This window comes from Coregonus clupeaformis, unplaced genomic scaffold (assembly GCF_020615455.1).
Source record: "Coregonus clupeaformis isolate EN_2021a unplaced genomic scaffold, ASM2061545v1 scaf0212, whole genome shotgun sequence".
Lineage (NCBI taxonomy): Eukaryota > Metazoa > Chordata > Actinopteri > Salmoniformes > Salmonidae > Coregonus > Coregonus clupeaformis.
Genome location: NW_025533667.1, coordinates 394,808 through 415,932, shown reverse-complemented (window position 1 = coordinate 415,932; position 21,125 = coordinate 394,808). Strand labels below are relative to the sequence as shown.

General features: G+C 43.9%; 1 protein-coding gene across 1 annotated transcript in view; it reads left to right on the top strand.

The window, feature by feature from the left end:
- The first annotated feature begins 2,271 nt into the window (after positions 1 to 2,271).
- Positions 2,272 to 21,125, top strand: part of LOC121560314 (probable E3 ubiquitin-protein ligase makorin-2) — a 46,346-nt gene continuing 27,492 nt past the window's right edge. Inside the window, exons 1-6 of the mRNA XM_041873319.2 lie at positions 2,272 to 2,390; positions 6,824 to 6,952; positions 7,074 to 7,264; positions 14,156 to 14,475; positions 14,706 to 14,920; positions 15,466 to 15,576. Of these exons, the coding sequence (XP_041729253.2) occupies positions 2,365 to 2,390; positions 6,824 to 6,952; positions 7,074 to 7,264; positions 14,156 to 14,475; positions 14,706 to 14,920; positions 15,466 to 15,576 (992 nt within the window). The 5' untranslated portion in view covers positions 2,272 to 2,364. The remainder of the gene's footprint in view (positions 2,391 to 6,823; positions 6,953 to 7,073; positions 7,265 to 14,155; positions 14,476 to 14,705; positions 14,921 to 15,465; positions 15,577 to 21,125) is intronic.

Here is a 21,125-nt window from a genome sequence, read left to right as displayed (position 1 = left end):
CATAATGATTATGTCCAATGGCCGATCAGCACGATACGTTTTATCTATAATTTCTCTTCATAATTTCTCTTCATATGACAAAGATTTGCCAGTAGATTGTCGACTTGATTCATGATGATGACCGCTAGCTTGCTAGCTAAGATTTAGAAAGTATGATGCTGACATGATCAGTCCAATCAAAGCTGCGGTAGATGTAACGTGATTTGACGTCATTTTATCTGTGGCCAATGACCTTGAGCCTTCTTGGATGGGCACTTCTAATGTAACTCTATGGCAGCACCCAAGGGGCTTGAATTTTCGAGCTCTGCCTGTAGATTTTGCAGTGATATAGTGTCCCCGTGAGTGACAGAACACTGAGCCAATCACGGCGCAACTAGAGAACATTACCAACCCCTACGCTCCGTATTTTCCGCTGGCTTCCCCAGCCACCACAGAAAGCACTGAGCTAGGCTGAAACACCTGCATTTTGGAGCTGCCTTACTCAAGAAAGCAAAAAATAAACCATGTTTGTATGCGGCTTTATTAACTCAATGATACAATTTTTTTTTACATTGTTTGCAAACTGATATGTGACGCGTATTAAAGCCAAAATAACATGCAAAATAAATAAATAAATTACGCTAAACAGGTGGGGCTCTACCTGCCCTGAATGACAGGTCGCCACTGCCTCAACCTCTTTCACCCTAACAGGGCACTCAGGGAATTCGGAAATATGATCCCCACCACAGATGGTGCAGTGGTCTAAGGCACTGCATCGCAGTGCTTGCTGATCCACTAGAGATCCTGGTTCGAATGCAGGCTCTGTCGTAGCCGGCCTTGACCGGGAGACCCATGGGGCGGCGCACAATTGGCCCAGTGTCATCCAGGGTAGGGGAGGGAATGGCAGGGATGTAGGGTAATGTATGCACTCACTAACTGTAAGTCGCTCTGGATAAGAGCGTCTGCTAAAATGACGTAAAAACATAAAGATGCAACATTTTACATTCCCAGACTCCTCAATAAAATATTCCTTCCGTCTGCAAACACTTGACACATGGCCAAACTTTTTACACTTCTTGCATTGCATCAGGTTTTTCACGAATGCTCTTACAGTGTTACCTTATATTTCCCAACTTTACATAGGGTGGTAAATACTCATCAAACATCAGTAATACAGATACACTTTGCTCCTTTTCCCCATTCTCCATACGGGTCAAGCGACGTGCATTAACTACTCCTGGAATTTTTAGCCTATGATATTGATTATCAATGTCCAACGGGACGCCAGAGATAACACCTTTTACCAGTGCCCTGCTCCGAAAATCAAAGCTGTCCACTTCATGCGTCGATAATTCCGCGAGACAAAATGCACCATACCACTCCTGGTTACTATGATATCAACACCATACCACTCCTGGTTACTATGATATCAACACCATACCACTCCTGGTTACTATGATATCAACACCATACCACTCCTGGTTACTATGATATCAACACCATACCACTCCTGGTTACTATGATATCAACACCATACCACTCCTGGTTACTATGATATCAACACCATACCACTCCTGGTTACTATGATATCAACACCATACCACTCCTGGTTACTATGATATCAACACCATACCACTCCTGGATACTATGATATCAACACCATACCACTCCTGGTTACTATGATATCAACACCATACCACTCCTGGTTACTATGATATCAACACCATACCACTCCTGGTTACTATGATATCAACACCATACCACTCCTGGTTACTATGATATCAACACCATACCACTCCTGGTTACTATGATATCAACACCATACCACTCCTGGTTACTATGATATCAACACCATACCACTCCTGGATACTATGATATCAACACCATACCACTCCTGGTTACTATGATATCAACACCATACCACTCCTGGTTACTTTGACTGCATCCACTTTCCCCAACGCCTTCTTCACCATCCTCGTGACTTCAAAAGGGTTTCCCAAATAAACATCCTTAAACAAAAAAACGTCCTCCAACAAGCAACGATTCATCAGACTCATTTTCCACAACAAGTTTAGCCCTTTTTGTTCCATTCTTGGACTTCACTGTTGTCCACTAATCTTTCTCGCTAACTGTACTCGGCTTGCTTTCAGCCTTCAGCTTCAAACGACACTTCTGCTTCTGCCATCTCCCCGGCGACCAGTCTGCTACAACCCGTCCGGAACCGCCATCTCCCCGGCGACCAGTCTGCTACAACCGTCCGGAACCTTCCCCTCGGAACCTTCGTTTAATCGATTCTGGGGGTTCATAGGCGGGTGTTTCGGCTTGCACTCAAACGTGACAACGAGAACATAAATACTGTTGCGCCAATGTTATTGAGGAACAAAAATGAGCACGAAGCAAGTCACCTGCAGGTATAACTGTTTAATGGTTTTACTATTCCTTGAGTGCGTTTCTTGCCTTGAACTGTGTGATGTTTCCGGTCTTGCAATTAGGAAATGTTAGCTAGCTTCTTATCTGGCTAGCTGGCTAGCTAACATTAGCTAACTCTTTACCGTTGCTAGTTAGCTTGCTAACGTTAGCTTTGAAGCTGACTAACCAATCTGGTGCGACATCTTTGAGAACATGCGGTAGTGTGTTACTCAGATTGAACATTTCCATGGATCACGCGATTGGTGCTTTTGTTTGCTAGTTAGCGCTGAAGTGTAGACTAGGCAGCCGATAGCGGACACTAGATCTGCACTATCCACCAGGGTTGATGTTGATGCCCGGTGGACCGGCTCGTATATAAAGCATCCTCAATTCAGGCTGCAAAGGCAGCATTTCCCTCCCTAACTAACTTTAATGGCAGCTGTTGTAAAAAAGACGGGGAAAATGTGTACCGTCTTAATAAAACAAATTTTCACCACCATTTTCGGACAATTTAGGATGTTGCACACCGCGTTCAGCCAAAGGTGTGCAACATCCTAAATTATCCGAAAATGGTTGTATTAGGACGTTAAATGTTAAGCTAGTTAAGGAGGAAAATGATTCCTCTGCAGCTGAATGGAGGATGCCTTATGTAGGAGCCGGAACACCAGTGTATTACCTGGAATCCACATCAACCCTAGATGATAGTGCGGATCTAGTGCCTACTATTGGCTGGCTATAAAAAGTGTAGCTACAGATTGTTACACCAGATCATATGATTTAACCAAAGATTTTTGGTATCCATTACTGGGAGTTACAAGTTAGGTACTGTGATATAGCACAGAGCATTTTCGACCAATTCACACCCCTTGACTTATTCCACCTTTTGTTGTGTTACAGCCTGAATTCAAAATTGATTACATTTGTATTTTTTTGGTCACTGGCCTACACACAATACCCCATAATGTCAAAGTGGAATTATGTGTGTGTGTGTGTATATACACTACTGTTCAAAAGTTTGGGGTCACTTAGAAATTTCCTTGTTTTTGAAAAAGCTACTTTTTTTGTCCATTAAAATTGATCAGAAATACAGTGTAGACATTAATGTTGTAAATGGCTATTGTAGCTGAAAAATATCTACATAGGCGTATAGAGGCCCATTATCAGCAACCATCAGTCCTGTGTTCCAATGGCACGTTGTGTTTGCTAATCCAAGTTTATCATTTGAAAAGGCTAATTGATCATTAGAAAACCCTTTTGCAATTATGTTAGCACAGCTGAAAACTGTTGTGCTGATTAAAGAAGCAATAAAACTGGCCTTCTTGAGACTAGTTGAGTATCTGGAGCATCAGCAATTGTGGGTTCGATTACAGGATCAAAAATGGCCAGAAACAAATAATTTTCTTCTGAAACTCATCAGTCTATTCTTGTTCTGAGAAATGAAGGCTATTCAATGCGAGAAATTGCCAAGAAACTGTAGATCTCGTACAACGCTGTGTACTACTCCCTTCACAGAACAGCGCAAACTGTCTCTAAACAGAATAGAAAGAGGAGTGGGAGGCCCCGGTGCACAACTGCGCAAGAGGACAAATACATTAGTGTCTAGTTTGAGAAACAGACGCCTCACAGGTCCTCAACTGGCAGCTTCATTAAATAGTACCCTCAAAACACCAGGCTCAATGTCAACAGTGAAGAGGCGACTCCGGGATGCTGACCTTCTAGGCAGAGTTGCAAAGAAAAAGCAAAATCTCAGACTGGTAATAAAAATAAAAGATTAAGATGGGTAAAAGAACACAGACACTGGACTTTTCTTTGCAACTCTGCCTAGAAGGTTAGCATCCCGGAGATGACTATTGGACTCATGCACTTGTGGGTCATATTATAGCTTTCATTGATCCAGGTGATTCTGTTGTTGGTCCACCACCTGTACCTGTAATACAGCAGTAGAGAGAGAGATTAGAAACTCTCTTCAGATAGGCTTTAGAAAGACAAGTTGAACTAATTAACAAGAATAGCAGTACAGCAAACGTGAAACAGCTTTCAGATAATTCATTCAACGTTGTTTGTGTTATGGTCTTTGTTGCATGGCTTCTTATCCACAGAGGGCCAGTCTGGGTGCAGGTTTGTGTTCTAACCAAGCAATAACACACCTGATTCAACTAATCATGTCTTGATTGAAGTCTATGATTAGTTGAATCAGGTGTGTACTGGTTGGCAAGAACAAAATGAAATGTTGTGTAACAGTGTGTGTGTGTGTGTGTGATTGTGTGTTGGTGTTGTCGGTCTGCGTGTGTGTGTGCGCATGCATATGTAATATATGTGAATGTGTGTGGGTTTTGTGTGGGAGTGTCAATGTAGTGTGAGTGTGTATATACAGTGCCTTCAGAAAGTATTCATACCCCTTGACTTATTCCACGTTTGGTTGTGTTACAGCCTGAAATAAACATTGATTAAATCAATTTCTCACCCAATACACCATAATCTGAAAGTGAAAACATATTTTTCTTGAAAATGAAATACACAAATCTCATTTACATAAGTATTCACACCCCTGAATCAATATTTTGTAGAAGCACCTTTGGCAGCGATTACAGCTGTGAGTCTTTCTGGGTAAATCTGTAAGAGTTTTCCACACCTGGATTGTGCAACATTTGCCCATTATTATTTTCATAATTCTTCAAGCTCTGTTGAATTGGTGGTTGATCATTGCTAGACAACCATTTTTAGGTCTTGCCATAGATTTAAGTAAAAACTAACTCGGCCACTCATTCACTGTCTTCTTGGTAAGCAACTCCAGTGTACATTTGGCCTTGTGTTTTAGGTTATTGTCCTGCTGAAAGGTGAATTCATCTCCCAGTGTCTGGTGGAAAGCAGACTGAAACTGGTTTTCCTCTAGGACTTTGCCTGTGCTTAGCTCCACCCCGTTTCTTTATCCTGAAAAACTCCCCAGTCCTTAACGATGACAAGCATACCCATAACATGATGCAGCCACCATCAATGTTCCCTCTAAGCTGCGCAGAAATAAATATCAGCCTGCTCAGAGAAGCTAGAGATTGAACTTCACTCAACTTTCTAGAGTTTTCCCCCTTAGTTATGGAATGCTTGTAATTATACTTCAGTATACCATAGTAACATCTGACAAAAATATCTAAAAACACTGAAGCAGCAAACTTTGTGAAGACCAATACTTGTGTCATTCTCAAAACTTTTGACCACGACTGTACACCTTAGCCAAATACATTTAAACTCAGTTTTTCACAATTCCACACCTGGATTGTGCAACATTTGCCCATTATTATTTTGATTTGTTTAACACTTTTTTGTTTACTACATGATTCCAAATGTGTTATTTCATAGTTTTGATGTCTTCACTATTATTCTACAACGTAGAAAATAGTAAAAATAAAGAAAAACCCTGGAATCAGTAGGTGTCCAAACTTTTGACTGGTACTGTATGTCAAGTGGAAGGATGAAAGCAGCAGGAGGCAGGTGTCTGATCAGATAATGCCCCAGAGCAGAGGAGGGTGCCCAGGTATATCACAGGAGGCAGGTGTCTGATCCGATAACGCCCCAGAGCAGAGGAGGGTGCCCAGGTATATCACAGGAGGCAGGTGTCTGATCAGATAATGCCCCAGAGCAGAGGAGGGTGCCCAGGTATATCACAGGAGACAGGTGTCTGATCAGATAACGCCCCAGAGCAGAGGAGGGTGCCCAGGTATATCACAGGAGACAGGTGTCTGATCAGATAACGCCCCAGAGCAGAGGAGGGTGCCCAGGGATATCACAGGAGGCAGGTGTCTGATCAGATAACGCCCCAGAGCAGAGTAGGGTGCCCAGGTATATCACAGGAGACAGGTGTCTGATCAGATAACGCCCCAGAGCAGAGTAGGGTGCCCAGGTGTCTGATCAGATAACGCCCCAGAGCAGAGGAGGGTGCCCAGGTATATCACAGGAGACAGGTGTCTGATCAGATAACGCCCCAGAGCAGAGTAGGGTGCCCAGGTGTCTGATCAGATAATGCCCCAGAGCAGAGGAGGGTGCCCAGGTATATCACAGGAGGCAGGTGTCTGATCAGATAATGCCCCAGAGCAGAGGAGAGTGCCCAGGTATCTCCAAGTAGGACTCAAGAGTTTCATAGACCTGTGTTGTATGTCTCCTTAACTCTGAATGCAATATTGCACTATTGTCCAATGTGTTCGCAGCCAGATGAAACAAAGGTAAATGGAGACTCAAAATCCACAAAAAGCTTTTCAGCTACAAACACGGATCAAACAAAGACATGCTTGCCTCCATCTTGAAATGTGAGCGTAAGAACCTAATCAGACTGTTTACCAGTTCTCAGAACATCCGGCCTGAATAAGCAGAAACCAAGGTATCATGGCTAACCAACACGCTAGTTAGCTTGCTAATTCTGCCGGTTTCTTGTGTTGCTATGCAGGTATTTTCTCCATGGTGTCTGCCGAGAAGGGAACAGGTGCATGTTCTCTCATGACCTGACCACCAGTAAACCTTCAACCATCTGTAAGTTCTACCAGAGAGGTGTGTGCGCCTACGGAGACCGCTGCAGGTAAGATCCAACCTACTGACCGCACTGATGGGCTGGAATGTACAGTTACTGGATGAGTTTTTGCTCAACTATAGTGTTCAATAAATGTCTGTTATTATCATTGTGTGACTCTCTGTTGTAGGTATGACCACATCAAGCCAGGAGGGGGAGGGGGAGGAGGGGGGGGGAGAGGTGTGCCCACGGACCTCCCTAACAGAAACCCCATCACTGCTGGGGCCTTCATCTCTCCTGGGGTACCTGGACCTCTTGGGCCCACTGCACCCCCAGCCAGGCAGAACGGAGGGAAGAAACCGTTGGTGCTGAGAGATAGAGGTATGCATGGTGGCCATCTCACTGAGAGATGGAGGTATGCATGGTGGCCATCTCACTGAGAGATAGAGGTATGCATGGTGGCCATCTCACTGAGAGATAGAGGTATGCATGGTGGCCATCTCACTGAGAGATGGAGGTATGCATGGTGGCCATCTCACTGAGAGATAGAGGTATGCATGGTGGCCATCTCACTGAGAGATAGAGGTATGCATGGTGGCCATCTCACTGAGAGATGGAGGTATGCATGGTGGCCATCTCACTGAGAGATAGAGGTATGCATGGTGGCCATCTCACTGAGAGATAGAGGTATGCATGGTGGCCATCTCACTGAGAGATAGAGGTATGCATGGTGGCCATCTCACTGAGAGATAGAGGTATGCATGGTGGCCATCTCACTGAGAAATAGAGGTATGCATGGTGGCCATCTCACTGAGAGATAGAGGTATGCATGGTGGCCATCTCACTGAGAGATAGAGGTATGCATGGTGGCCATCTCACTGAGAAATAGAGGTATGCATGGTGGCCATCTCACTGAGAGATAGAGGTATGCATGGTGGCCATCTCACTGAGAGATAGAGGTATGCATGGTGGCCATCTCACTGAGAGATAGAGGTATGCATGGTGGCCATCTCACTGAGAGATAGAGGTATGCATGGTGGCCATCTCACTGAGAGATAGAGGTATGCATGGTGGCCATCTCACTGAGAGATAGAGGTATGCATGGTGGCCATCTCACTGAGAGATAGAGGTATGCATGGTGGCCATCTCACTGAGAGATAGAGGTATGCATGGTGGCCATCTCACTGAGAAATAGAGGTATGCATGGTGGCCATCTCACTGACCACGTCTACATACACACCAATATCCCGTTATTATTCGGGATACTCAAGTATTCTGTTTTTGAGTTGACGCTAGGACTGGGTTATAGAATTCATTTGATTTATTCAAATATGTTTTTCGCGTGATATTCCAAATGCCTGTATTGCAAGAATCAAGTTTTTGTTATTTTTCGTTTTTCTGAGCGTTTATGTTCGCTTCTTCGCATGTTGTATTTCTGGTCTCGTCTCATTCGCTCCTTCTGTCCTGTGCACCTTCCAATTTACACCAGAAATCTGGATATAATGAGGAGATGCTCACGTCTCCACCCTAACAATGGGAGTTGTTGTCCCAAAGGCAGGAAGGCAGGTGACAAGTTTAGGTCCAAAATAAGCCCATAGAAACACTTTGGCCTTATTTTGGACAGATTTTAGCAAGAGTGAAACCTCTCGCTTCCTCTATGGTTTACACACACACACACCAAGCCCCTCCCCCCGCCTCTCACACCAAGCCCCTCCCCCTGCTCCTCACACCAAGCCCCTCCCCCTCACACAAGCCCCTCCCCCTCACACCAAGCCCCTCCCCCTCACACCAAGCCCCTCCCCCCTCACCAAGCCCCTCCCCTGCCTCTCACACCAAGCCCCTCCCCCTCACATCAAGCCCCCTCCCCCTCACACCAAGCCCTTCCCCCTGCCTCTCACACCAAGCCCCTCCCCCTCACACCAAGCCCCTCCCCCACTCTCACACCAAGCCCCTCCCCCTACTCTCACACCAAGCCCCTCCCCCTACTCTCACACCAAGCCCCTCCCCCTCACACCAAGCCCCTCCCCTTCACACCAAGCCCCTCCCCCCACTCTCACACCAAGCCCCTCTCACGCCAACATAGTTGACAGATCACATCTTCCTCTCTGACAAAGCGGTTTCAACTCGCTAGTTGCATTTGAGGTTTGGTCCAACAGAATCGGTCATATGGACAAACACATTGAGACAACTTCTCCTCTAGTACAGAAAAAATTAACTTTTCTACCCTTTTTATCTCAACTACTCAAATTGCGCACAGAGTAGACACTACTAAAACAAGAGTATCAATGAACATTGATGATTGAAAATGAATGCACAGTTTGTCACGTGCGGCGTTGGGGAGCCATGTACCGCACTGTAATACTAGCTGCCTAGTCTGCAATAAAAGATAGAGCTCTATCTATCTAGCTATATCTCTATCTATATACACTACCGTTCAAACGTTTGGGGTCACTTAGAAAATAGAGCTCTATCTATCTAGCTATATCTCTATCTATATACACTACCGTTCAAACGTTTGGGGTCACTTAGAAATTTCCTTGTTTTCGAAAGAAAAGCAATTTTTTTGTCCATTTTTAAAATAACATCAAATTGATCAGAAATACAGTGTAGACATTGTTAATGGCTATTGTAGCTGGAAACGGCTGATTTTTAATGGAATATCTACATAGGCGGACAGAGGCCCATTATCAGCAACCATCAGTCCTGTGTTCCAATGGCACGTTGTGTTTGCTAATCCAAGTTTATCATTTTAAAGGCTAATTGATCATTAGAAAACCCTTTTGCAATTTTGTTAGCACAGCTAAAAACTGTTGTGCTGATTAAAGAAGCAATAAAACTGGCCTTCTTGAGACTAGTTGAGTATCTGGAGCATCAGCAATTGTGGGTTCGATTACAGGATAAAAAATGGCCAGAAACAAATAACTTTCTTCTGAAACACGTCAGTCTATTCTTGTTCTGAGAAATGAAGGCTATTCCATGCGAGAAATTGCCAAGAAACTGTAGATCTCGTACAACGCTGTGTACTACTCCCTTCACAGAACAGCGCAAACTGGCTCTAACCAGAATAGAAAGAGGAGTGGGAGGCCCCGGTGCACAACTGAGCAAGAGGACAAATACATTAGTGTCTAGTTTGAGAAACAGCCGCCTCACAGGTCCTCAACTGGCAGCTTCATTAAATAGTACCCACAAAACACCAGTCTCAATGTCAACAGTGAAGAGGCGACTCCGGGATGTCTTCTCTGTCATGAATGTTCCATTGTTGCCCTTTTTAGAAACATGGTTGACCAAAGAGACAGCCATGCTTTATGACATGTCTCCTTATAATGCTGACCTTCTAGGCAGAGTTGCAAAGCCGTATCTCAGACTGGCCAATAAAAAGAACACAGACACTGGACTTTTTCTCTCTGCCTAGAAGGTCAGCATCCCGGAGTCGCCTCTTCACTGTTGACGTTGAGACTGGTGTTTTGCGGGTACTATTTAATGAAGCTGCCAGTTGAGGACCTGTGAGGCATCTGTTTCTCAAACTAACACACACACACACACAGTACCAGTCAAAAGTTTGGACACACCTACTCATTCAAGGGTTTTACTTTATTTGTACTATTTTCTACATTGTAGAATAATAGTGAAGACATCAAAACTAAGAAATAACACCTATGGAATCATGTAGTAACCAAAAAAGTTTCATCATTCACTTGATGGTTTTTGCGACTGCATTTGAAGTGTGACTACCTCATGAAGCTGGTTGAGAGAATGCCAAGAGTATGCAAAGCAGTCATCAAAGCAAAGGGTGGCTATTTGAAGAATCTCATAAAATATATTTTGATTTGTTGAACTCTTTTTTTGGTTACTACATGATTCCATGTGTTATTTCATAGTTTTGATGTCTTCACTATTATTCTACAATGTAGAAAATAGTAAAAATAAAGAAAAACCCTTGAATGAGTAGGTGTTCTAAAACTTTTGACTGGTAGTGTATATTGTGAATCGTCCATAAGTTTGAAAAAAATCAAGATATGATTTTTAGGCCATATCACCTAGCCCTAGTTGACGCATATAAACATCATATCCCATTTACAATAACCCAAAAAAGCTTGTATCCCGGTTATGAGAAACCCGGATAAGATGCCTGGGATATGCTGATCTTAGATGGGATACTGTGGCATGTAAACATCCTATCCCGTTTACTGTTGTTTTTGCGGTCAGCTCAGGCTCAGTTTCACATATCATGGGTCTTGTGTGATGATGTTTTCATCTAAAACATCATCAAACAACTAAAACTAAAACTAAAACTATTACAGACTACAAAGGGAAGCACAGCCGCGAGCTGCCCAGTGACACAAGCCTACCAGGCAGGCTAAACCACTTCTATGCTCGCTTCGAGGCAAGCAACACTGAAGCATGCATGAGAGCACCAGCTGTTCCGGACGACTATGTGATCACGCTCTCCGTAGCCGATGTGAGTAAGACTTTTAAGCAAGTCAACATTCACAAGGCCGCTGGGCCAGACGGATTACCAGGGCGTGTACTCCGAGCATGTGCTGACCAACTGGCAAGTGTCTTCACTGACATTTTCAACATGTCCCTGACCGAGTCTGTAATACCAACATGTTTCAAGCAGACCACCATAGTCCCCGTGCCCAAGAACTCTAAGATAACCTGCCTAAATGACTACCGACCCGTGGCACTGACGTCTGTAGCCATGAAGTGCTTTGAAAGACTGGTCATGGCTCACATCAACAGTATAATCCCAGAAACCCTAGACCCACTCCAATTTGCATACCGCCCCCAACAGATCCACAGATGATGCAATCTCTATCGCACTCCACACTGCCCTTTCCCACCTGGACAAGAGGAACACCTACGTGAGAATGCTATTCATTGACTACAGCTCAGCATTCAACACCATAGTGCCCTCTAAGCTCATCACTAAGCTAAGGATCCTGGGACTAAACACCTCCCTCTGCAACTGGATCCTGGACTTCCTGACGGGCCGCCCCCAGGTGGTAAGGGTAGGTAACAACACATCTGCCACACTGATCCTCAACACGGGGGGCCCCCTCAGGGGTGCGTGCTCAGTCCCCTCCTGTACTCTCTGTTCACCCATGACTGCATGGCCAGGCACGACTCCAACACCATCATTAAGTTTGCCGACGACACAACAGTGGTAGGCCTGATCACCGACAACGATGAGACAGCCTATAGGGAGGAGGTCAGAGATCTGGCCGTGTGGTGCCAGGACAACAACCTCTCCCTCAACGTGACCAAGACAAAGGAGATGATTGTGGACTACAGGAAAAAAAGAGGACTGAGCACGCCCCATTCTCATCGACGGGGCTGTAGTGGAACAGGTTGAGAGCTTCAAGTTCCTTGGTGTCCACATCACCAACGAACTATCATGGTCCAAGCACACCAAGACAGTCGTGAAGAGGGCACGACAAAGCCTATTCCCCCTCAGGAGACTAAAAAGATTTGGCATGGGTCCTCAGATCCTCAAAAAATTCTACAGCTGCACCATCGAGAGCATCCTGACTGGTTGCATCACCGCCTGGTATGGCAACTGCTTGGCCTCTGACCGCAAGGCACTACAGAGGGTAGTGCGTACGGCCCAGTACATCACTGGGGCAAAGCTCCCTGCCATCCAAGACCTCTATACCAGGCGGTGTCAGAGGAAGGCCCTCAAAATTGTCAAAGACTCCAGCCACCCTAGTCATAGACTGTTCTCTCTGCTACCGCACGGCAAGCGGTACCGGAGTGCCAAGTCTAGGTCCAAAAGACTTCTCAACAGCTTCTACCCACAAGCCATAAGACTCCTGAACAGCTAATCATGGCTACCCGGACTATTTGCACTGCCCCCCCACCCCATCCTTTTACGCTGCTGCTACTCTGTTAAGTATTTATGCATAGTCACTTTAACTCTACCCACATGTACATATTACCTCAACTACCTCAACTAGCCGGTGCCCCCGCACATTGACTCTGCACCGTTACCCCCTGTATATATAGCCTCCCTACTGTCACTTTATTTTACTTCTGCTCTTTGTTTTTCTCAACACTTTTTTTTGTTGTTGTTTTATTCTTACTTTTTTGTTTAAAATAAACGCACTGTTGGTTAAGGGCTGTAAGTAAGCATTTCACTGTAATGTCTGCACTTGTTGTATTCGGCACATGTGACCAATAAAATTTGATTTGATTTGATTTGATCTGTCAAACAATTCACTTCAAATAGTAGGCAACCTGCATAGTTCAATCCACCATAGTAATTTAGCCTACTATCATTAATTTACTATAATTTAATTACGTTTCTGCTTATAATTTCCGACATTTGGTAGGCCGTATAACCTGGGACATTTGGTAGGCCGTATAACTTGGGACATTTGGTAGGCCGTATAACTTGGGACATTTGGTAGGCCGTATAACTTGGGACATTTGGTAGGCCGTATAACTTGGGACATTTGGTAGGCCGTATAACTTGGGACATTTGGTAGGCCGTATAACTTGGGACATTTGGTAGGCCGTATAACCTGGGACATTTGGTAGGCCGTATAACCTGGGACATTTGGTAGGCCGTATAACTTGGGACATTTGGTAGGCCGTATAACCTGGGACATTTGGTAGGCCGTATAACTTGGGACATTTGGTAGGCCGTATAACCTGGGACATTTGGTAGGCCGTATAACCTGGGACATTTGGTAGGCCATTTGTTTGTCAACTATAGTTAGATACATGCAGCTTCTCCTCTGTCTTAACTTGTTGCCCCAGAAGACTAAAGTAATGTTCACTAGAATAATGTCTTACATTGATCTAATGAATGCCTTTAGTAATCTAGTTAATCAGTTTGACCGGTTTTAAGGAAATGAAAAGCTGAGAACTATAAGACTTCACGCAGCCATGCAATCTCCAGAGACAAACATTGGCAGTAGAATGGCCTTACTGAAGAACTCAGTGACTTTCAACATGTCACCATCATAGGATGCCACCTTTCCAACAAGTCAGTTCGTCAAATTTCTGCCCTGCGAGAGCTGCCCCGGTTCAACTGTAAGTGCTGTTATTGTGAAGTGGAAATGTCTAGGAGCAACACATTTTGCAGGAGTTAATATTATATTAGGCTACATGTGAGAGGGTATAGTGGTGTGTCTCAGATTTAAACCAATAGTTTTAGTATGTAGTTTGTCACTAGGAGGTGTCAATGTGATGCAGCCAATAGTATGAATGGTGAATTGAATATTCTATGACCTTGACTTCAACTGTCTGTCTGTCTGTGTGTTCCAGCCTTGGGGTGTGACAGTAGAATGATGCCCTACGGTGGGGGTGGCTCAGAGGCGGACTGTTGGGCGGAGTACCATGACAACAGCGCCCATGCCAAACCTCCTCACTCCTACCTGGACGCCATCAGGACCGGTCTGGAGTGTTCTGCCACGGCCGGCCCCTACCATGTCCCTGGCCCCCAGCCACAGCTCTGTCCCTACGCCGCTGCAGGACAGTGTCACTATGGAAACACCTGTCCCTATCTCCACGGTGACCTGTGTGACATCTGCCGTCTTCAGGTGCTCCACCCACATGACCCCGAGCAGAGGAGAGCTCACGAGAAGGTAGGACCCATACTACTGACCTTTAACTCTAACCCACACATGACCCCGAGCAGAGGAGAGCTCCCAAGAAGGTAGGAGGCCACATTGTTCTGTAGTCTCTAATTGCACTGTCTAATATAGCTTTATGTTGATAGAACTGTGTCCTAAGTGGAGGACAATGGACAAGTTAAACAATGTTGGATGAAGATGATGCTGTTTGGATATCAATAGGTATCGCCTCTCTCTGTCAGATGTGTATGTTGGTGTTCGAGGCGGACATGGAGAAGGCGTTTGCAGCGCAGCACAGCCAGGACAAGGTGTGTTCCATCTGTATGGAGGTGGTTTATGAGAAAGCTGCTGCCTCGGAGAGACGCTTCGGGATCCTCTCTTCCTGCTGCCACACATACTGCCTCTCCTGCATCCGCCAGTGGCGCTGCGCCAAGCAGTTTGAGAACAAGATCATCAAGTGAGTTGATAACTACTATAGACACCAAGCAGTTTGAGAACAAGATCATCAAGTGAGTTGATAACTACTATAAACACCAAGCAGTTTGAGAACAAGATCATCAAGTGAGTTGATAACTACTATAAACACCAAGCAGTTTGAAAATTCGATCATCAAGTGAGTTGATAACTACTATACTATAAACACCAAGCAGTTTGAGAACAAGATCATAAATTGAGTTGATGGTTGCTAATATACTATGGTAGAAGAGCCTCCATAGCTTCTACATAATAGTGAGGATGTGATGGTTGTTTTACCACCAGGGTGCTAATAGAAATGCATGTCTAACCTCCACTGTTAATCAGGTAACCCTGATAACTTCAGAGAGTTTCAGCAGGATGTAGTCATGAAGCAGCAGAGAATGACTGGACATAGTATACAGTGTTGTGTCTCTGTGTCTCTGGTCAGGTCGTGTCCAGAGTGCAGAGTGGTGTCTGAGTTTGTCATGCCCAGCGGTTACTGAGTGGAGGACCAGGATGTGGCTAACTGTGTGCCTCTCTCTCCAGGTCGTGTCCAGAGTGCAGAGTGGTGTCTGAGTTTGTCATCCCCAGCGGTTACTGGGTGGAGGACCAGGATGAGAAGAACAGACTGATAGAGGACTTCAAGTCTGGAGTCAGGTGTGTGTGTGTGTGTGTGTGTGTGTGTGTGTGTGTGTGTGTGTGTGTGTGTACCAGTCAAAAGCTTGGACACACCTACTCATCCCAGGATTTTTCTTTATTCTTTTAATATTTTCTACATTGTAGAATAATAGTGAAGACATCAAAACTATGACATAACACATATGGAATCATGTAGTAAACAAAAAAGTGTTAAACAAATCAAAATATATTTTATATTTGAGATTCTTCAAATAGCCACCCTTTGCCTTGATGACAGCTTTGCACACTCTTGGCATTCTCTCAACCAGCTTCACCTGGAATGCTTTTCCAACAGTCTTGAATGAGTTCCCACATATGCTGAGCACTTGTTGGCTGCTTTTCCTTCACTCTGTGGTCCGACTCATCCCAAACCATCTCAATTGGGTTGAAGTCGGGGGATTGTGGAGGCCAGATCATCTGATGCAGCACTCCATCACTCTCCTTCTTGGTCAAATAGCCCTTACACAGCCTGGAGGTGTGTTGGGTCATTGTCCTGTTGAAAAAAAAAAAAAGATAGTCCCACTAAGCCCAAACCAGATGGATGGCGTATCGCTGCAGAATGCTGAGGTAGCCATGCTGGTTAAGTGTTCCTTGAATTCTAAATAAATCAAAAATATGTTAACACCTGCTCGTCGAACATCTCATTCCAGTATCTTTTGAGAAAATGCAAACGCATGTGTAATGTGTCATCTTTGACACTTATGTAAGCAGAAAGTACATGACCTAAGGTATGTGGACACCTGCTAGTAGTAGTAGTTAGAAAGTGAAAACATATTTTTCTTGAAAATGAAATACACAAATCCCATTTACATAAGTATTCACACCCCTGAATCAATATTTTGTAGAAGCACCTTTGGCAGCGATTACAGCTGTGAGTCTTTCTGGGTAAATCTGTAAGAGTTTTCCACACCTGGATTGTGCAACATTTGCCCATTTATTATTTTCATAATTCTTCAAGCTCTGTTGAATTGGTGGTTGATCATTGCTAGACAACCATTTTTAGGTCTTGCCATAGATTTAAGTAAAAACTAACTCGGCCACTCATTCACTGTCTTCTTGGTAAGCAACTCCAGTGTACATTTGGCCTTGTGTTTTAGGTTATTGTCCTGCTGAAAGGTGAATTCATCTCCCAGTGTCTGGTGGAAAGCAGACTGAAACAGGTTTTCCTCTAGGACTTTGCCTGTGCTTAGCTCCACCCCGTTTCTTTATCCTGAAAAACTCCCCAGTCCTTAACGATGACAAGCATACCCATAACATGATGCAGCCACCATCAATGTTCCCTCTAAGCTGCGCAGAAATAAATATCAGCCTGCTCAGAGAAGCTAGAGATTGAACTTCACTCAACTTTCTAGAGTTTTCTCCCTTAGTTATGGAATGCTTGTAATTATACTTCAGTATACCATAGTAACATCTGACAAAAATATCTAAAAACACTGAAGCAGCAAACTTTGAAGACCAATACTTGTGTCATTCTCAAAACTTTTGACCACGACTGAACACCTTAGCCAAATACATTTAAACTCAGTTTTTCACAATTCCACACCTGGATTGTGCAACATTTGCCCATTATTATTTTGATTGGTTTAACACTTTTGTGTTTACTACATGATTCCAAATGTGTTATTTCATAGTTTTGATGTCTTCACTATTATTCTACAACGTAGAAAATAGTAAAAATAAAGAAAAACCCTGGAATCAGTAGGTGTCCAAACTTTTGACTGGTACTGTATGACAAAAAATATGTTAACACCTGCTCGTCGAACATCTCATTCCAGTATCTTTTGAGAAAATGCAAACGCATGTGTAATGTGTCATCTTTGACACTTATGTAAGCAGAAAGTACATGACCAAAAGTATGTGGACACCTGCTTGTATGTGGACACCTCCACTCTTCTGGGAAGGCTTTCCACTAGATGTTGGAACATTGCTGCGGGGACTTGCTTCCATTCAGCCACAAGAGCATTAGTGAGGTTGGGCACTGATGTTGGGCGATTAGGCCTGGCTTGCAGTCGGCGTTCCAATTCATCCCAAAGGTGTTCATCACTCCAGAGAACGTGTTTCCGCTACTCCAGAGTCTAATGGCGGCAAGTTTTACACCACTCTAGCTGACACTTGGCATTGTGCATGGTGATCTTAGGCTTGTGTGCGGCTGCTTGTTATGGAAACCCATTTCATGAAGCTCCCGATGAACCGTTCTTGTGCTTACGTTGCGTCCAGAGGCAGTTTGGAACTCGGTAGTGTGTGTTGCAACAGTGTCTGTGCACGCTTCAGCACTCGACGGTCCTGTTCTGTGAGCTTGTGGCCTACCACTTCACGGCTGAACAGTTGTTGCATCTAGACGTTTCCACTTCACAGATATTTTAACGAACTGACTTGTGGGAAAGGTGGTATCCTATGACGGTGCCATGTTGAAAGTCACTGAGCTCTTCAGTAAGGCCATTCTACTGCCAATGTTTGTCTATGGAGACTGTATGGCTGGGTGCTTGATTTTATACACCTGTTAGCATCGTGTGTGGCTGGAATAGCAGAATCCACTAATTTGAAAGGGTGTCCACATACTTTTTTCCCCTCACTGTATATACAAAAGTATTTGATCCCCTGCTGATTTTGTACGTTTGCCCACTGACAAAGACATGATCAGTCTATAATTTTAATGGTAGGTTTATTTGAACAGTGAGAGACAGAATAACAACAAAAAAATCCAGAAAAACTCATGTCAAAAATGTTATAAATTGATTTGCATTTTAATGAGGGAAATACGTATTTGACCCCTCTGCAAAACATGACTTAGTACTTGGTGGCAAAACCCTTGTTGGCAATCACAGAGGTCAAACGTTTCTTGTAGTTGGCCACCAGGTTTGCACACATCTCAGGAGGGATTTTGTCCCACTCCTCTTTGCAGATCGTTACCTGTATAAAAGACACCTGGGAGCCAGAAATCTTTCTGATTGAGAGGGGATCAAATACTTTTTTCCCTCACTGTATAGTGAACATACAGTTGAAGTCAGAAGTTTACATACACCTTAGCCAAATACATTTAAACTCAGTTTTTCACAATTCCTGACATTTAATCCTAGTAAAAATTCCCTGTTTTAGGTCAGTTAGGATCACCACTTTCTTTTAAGAATGTGAAATGTCAGAATAATAGTAGAGAGAATTATATATTTCAGCTTTTATTTCTTTCATCAAATTCCCAGTGGGTCAGAAGTTTACATACACTCAATTAGTATTTGGTAGCATTGCCTTTAAATTGTTTAACTTGGGTCAAACATTTCGGGGAGCCTTCCACAAGCTTCCCACAATAAGTTGGGTGAATTTTGGCCCATTGCTCCTGACAGAGCTGGTGTAACTGAGTCAGGTTTGTAGGCCTCCTTGCTCGCACACGCTTTTTCAGTTCTGCCCACAGATTTTCTATAGGATTGAGGTCAGGGCTTTGTGATGGCCACTCCAATACCTTGACTTTGTTGTCCTTAAGCCATTTTGCCACAACTTTGGAAGTATGCTTGGGGTCATTTTCCATTTGGAAGACTCATTTGCGACCATGCTTTAACTTCCTGACTGATGTCTTGAGATGTTGCTTCAATATATCCACATAATTTTCCTTCCTGATGATGCCATCTATTTTGTGAAGTGCACCTTTTTCCTCCAAACATAACGATGGTCATTATGGCCAAACAGTTCTATTTTTGTTTCATCAGACCAGAGGACATTTCTCAAAAAAGTACGATCTTTGTCCCCATGTGCATTTGCAAACCGTAGTCTGGCTTTTTTATGGCGGTTTTGGAGCAGTGGCTTCTTCCTTGCTGAGCGGCCTTTCAGGTTATGTTGATATAGGACTTGTTTTACTGTGGATATAGATACTTTTGTACCTGTTTCCTCCAGCATCTTCACAAGGTCCTTTTGCTGTTGTTCTGGGATTGAGTTGCACTTTTCGCACCAAAGTACGTTCATCTCTAGGAGACAGAACGCGTCTCCTTCCTGAGCGGTATGACAGCTGCGTGGTCCCATGGTGTTTATACTTGCATACTATTGTTTGTACAGATGAACGTGGTACCTTCAGGCGTTTGGAAATTGCTCCCAAGGATGAACCAGACTTGTGGAGGTCTACCATTTTTTTCTGAGGTCTTGGCTGATTTCTTTTGATTTTCCCATGATGTCAAGCAAAGAGGCACTGAGTTTGAAGTTAGGCCTTGAAATGCATCCACAGGTACACCTCCAATTGACTCAAATTATGTCCATTAGCCTATCAGAAGCTTCTAAAGCCATGACATAATTTTCTGGAATTTTCCAAGCTGTTTAAAGGCACAGTCAACTTAGTATATGTAATCTTCTGACCCACTGGAATTGTGATACAATGAATTATAGTGAAATAATCTGTCTGTAAACAATTGTTGGAAAAATTACTTGTCATGCACAAAGTAGATGTCCTAACCGACTTGCCAAAACTATAGTTTGTTAACAAGAAATTTGTTGAGTGGTTGAAAAATGAGTTTGAATGACTCCAACCTAAGTGTATGTAAACTTCCGACTTCAACTGTACATACATAGAGGGTACAAAACATTAAGAACACCTTCCTAATATTGAGTTGCACCACCACCCCTTTTTGCCTTCAGAACAGCCTCAATCCGTCAGGGCATGGACTCTACAGGATGTCGAAAGCGTTCCACAGGGATGCTGGCCCATGTTGACTGCAATGCTTCCCACAGTTGTGTCAAGTTGGCTGGATGTCTTTTGGGTGGTCGACCATTCTTGATACACACTGGAAACTGTTGAGCGTGGAAAAACCCAGCAGTGTTGCAGTTCTTGACTCAAACCGGTGCGCCTGGCACCATACCCCATTCGAAGGCACTTAAATCTTTTGTCTTGCCCATTCACCCTCTGAATGGCACACCTACACAATCCATGTCTCAAGGCTTAAAAATCCTTCTTTAACCTGTCTCCTCCCCTTCATCTACACTGGCTGAAGTGGATTTAACAGGTGACATCAATAAGGGATCATATCTTTCACCTGGATTCACCTGGTCAGTCTGTCATGGGAAGAGCAGGTGTTCCTAATGTTTTGTGCACTTGGTGTAGACTAACTATACGTTAAGGATGAGCAGTTAGTCTGCAGTCAGGTCAGACACTGTAAACTGGACAGCACTGACCAGAGCTCTAGATGATAGACAGAGGAGCTCTGTGGGCTGCTGGCCTTTTACTGTGGAACAACATAATACCAGCTAACCTCATAGTGGAACAACATAATACCAGCTAACCTCATAGTGGAACAACATAATACCAGCTAACCTCATAGTGGAACAACATAATACCAGCTAACCTCATAGTGGAACAACATAATACCAGCTAACCTCATAGTGGAACAACATAATACCAGCTAACCTCATAGTGGAACAACATAATACCAGCTAACCTCATAGTGGAACAACATAATACCAGCTAACCTCATAGTGGAACAACATAATACCAGCTAACCTCATAGTGGAACAACATAATACCAGCTAACCTCATAGTGGAACAACATAATACC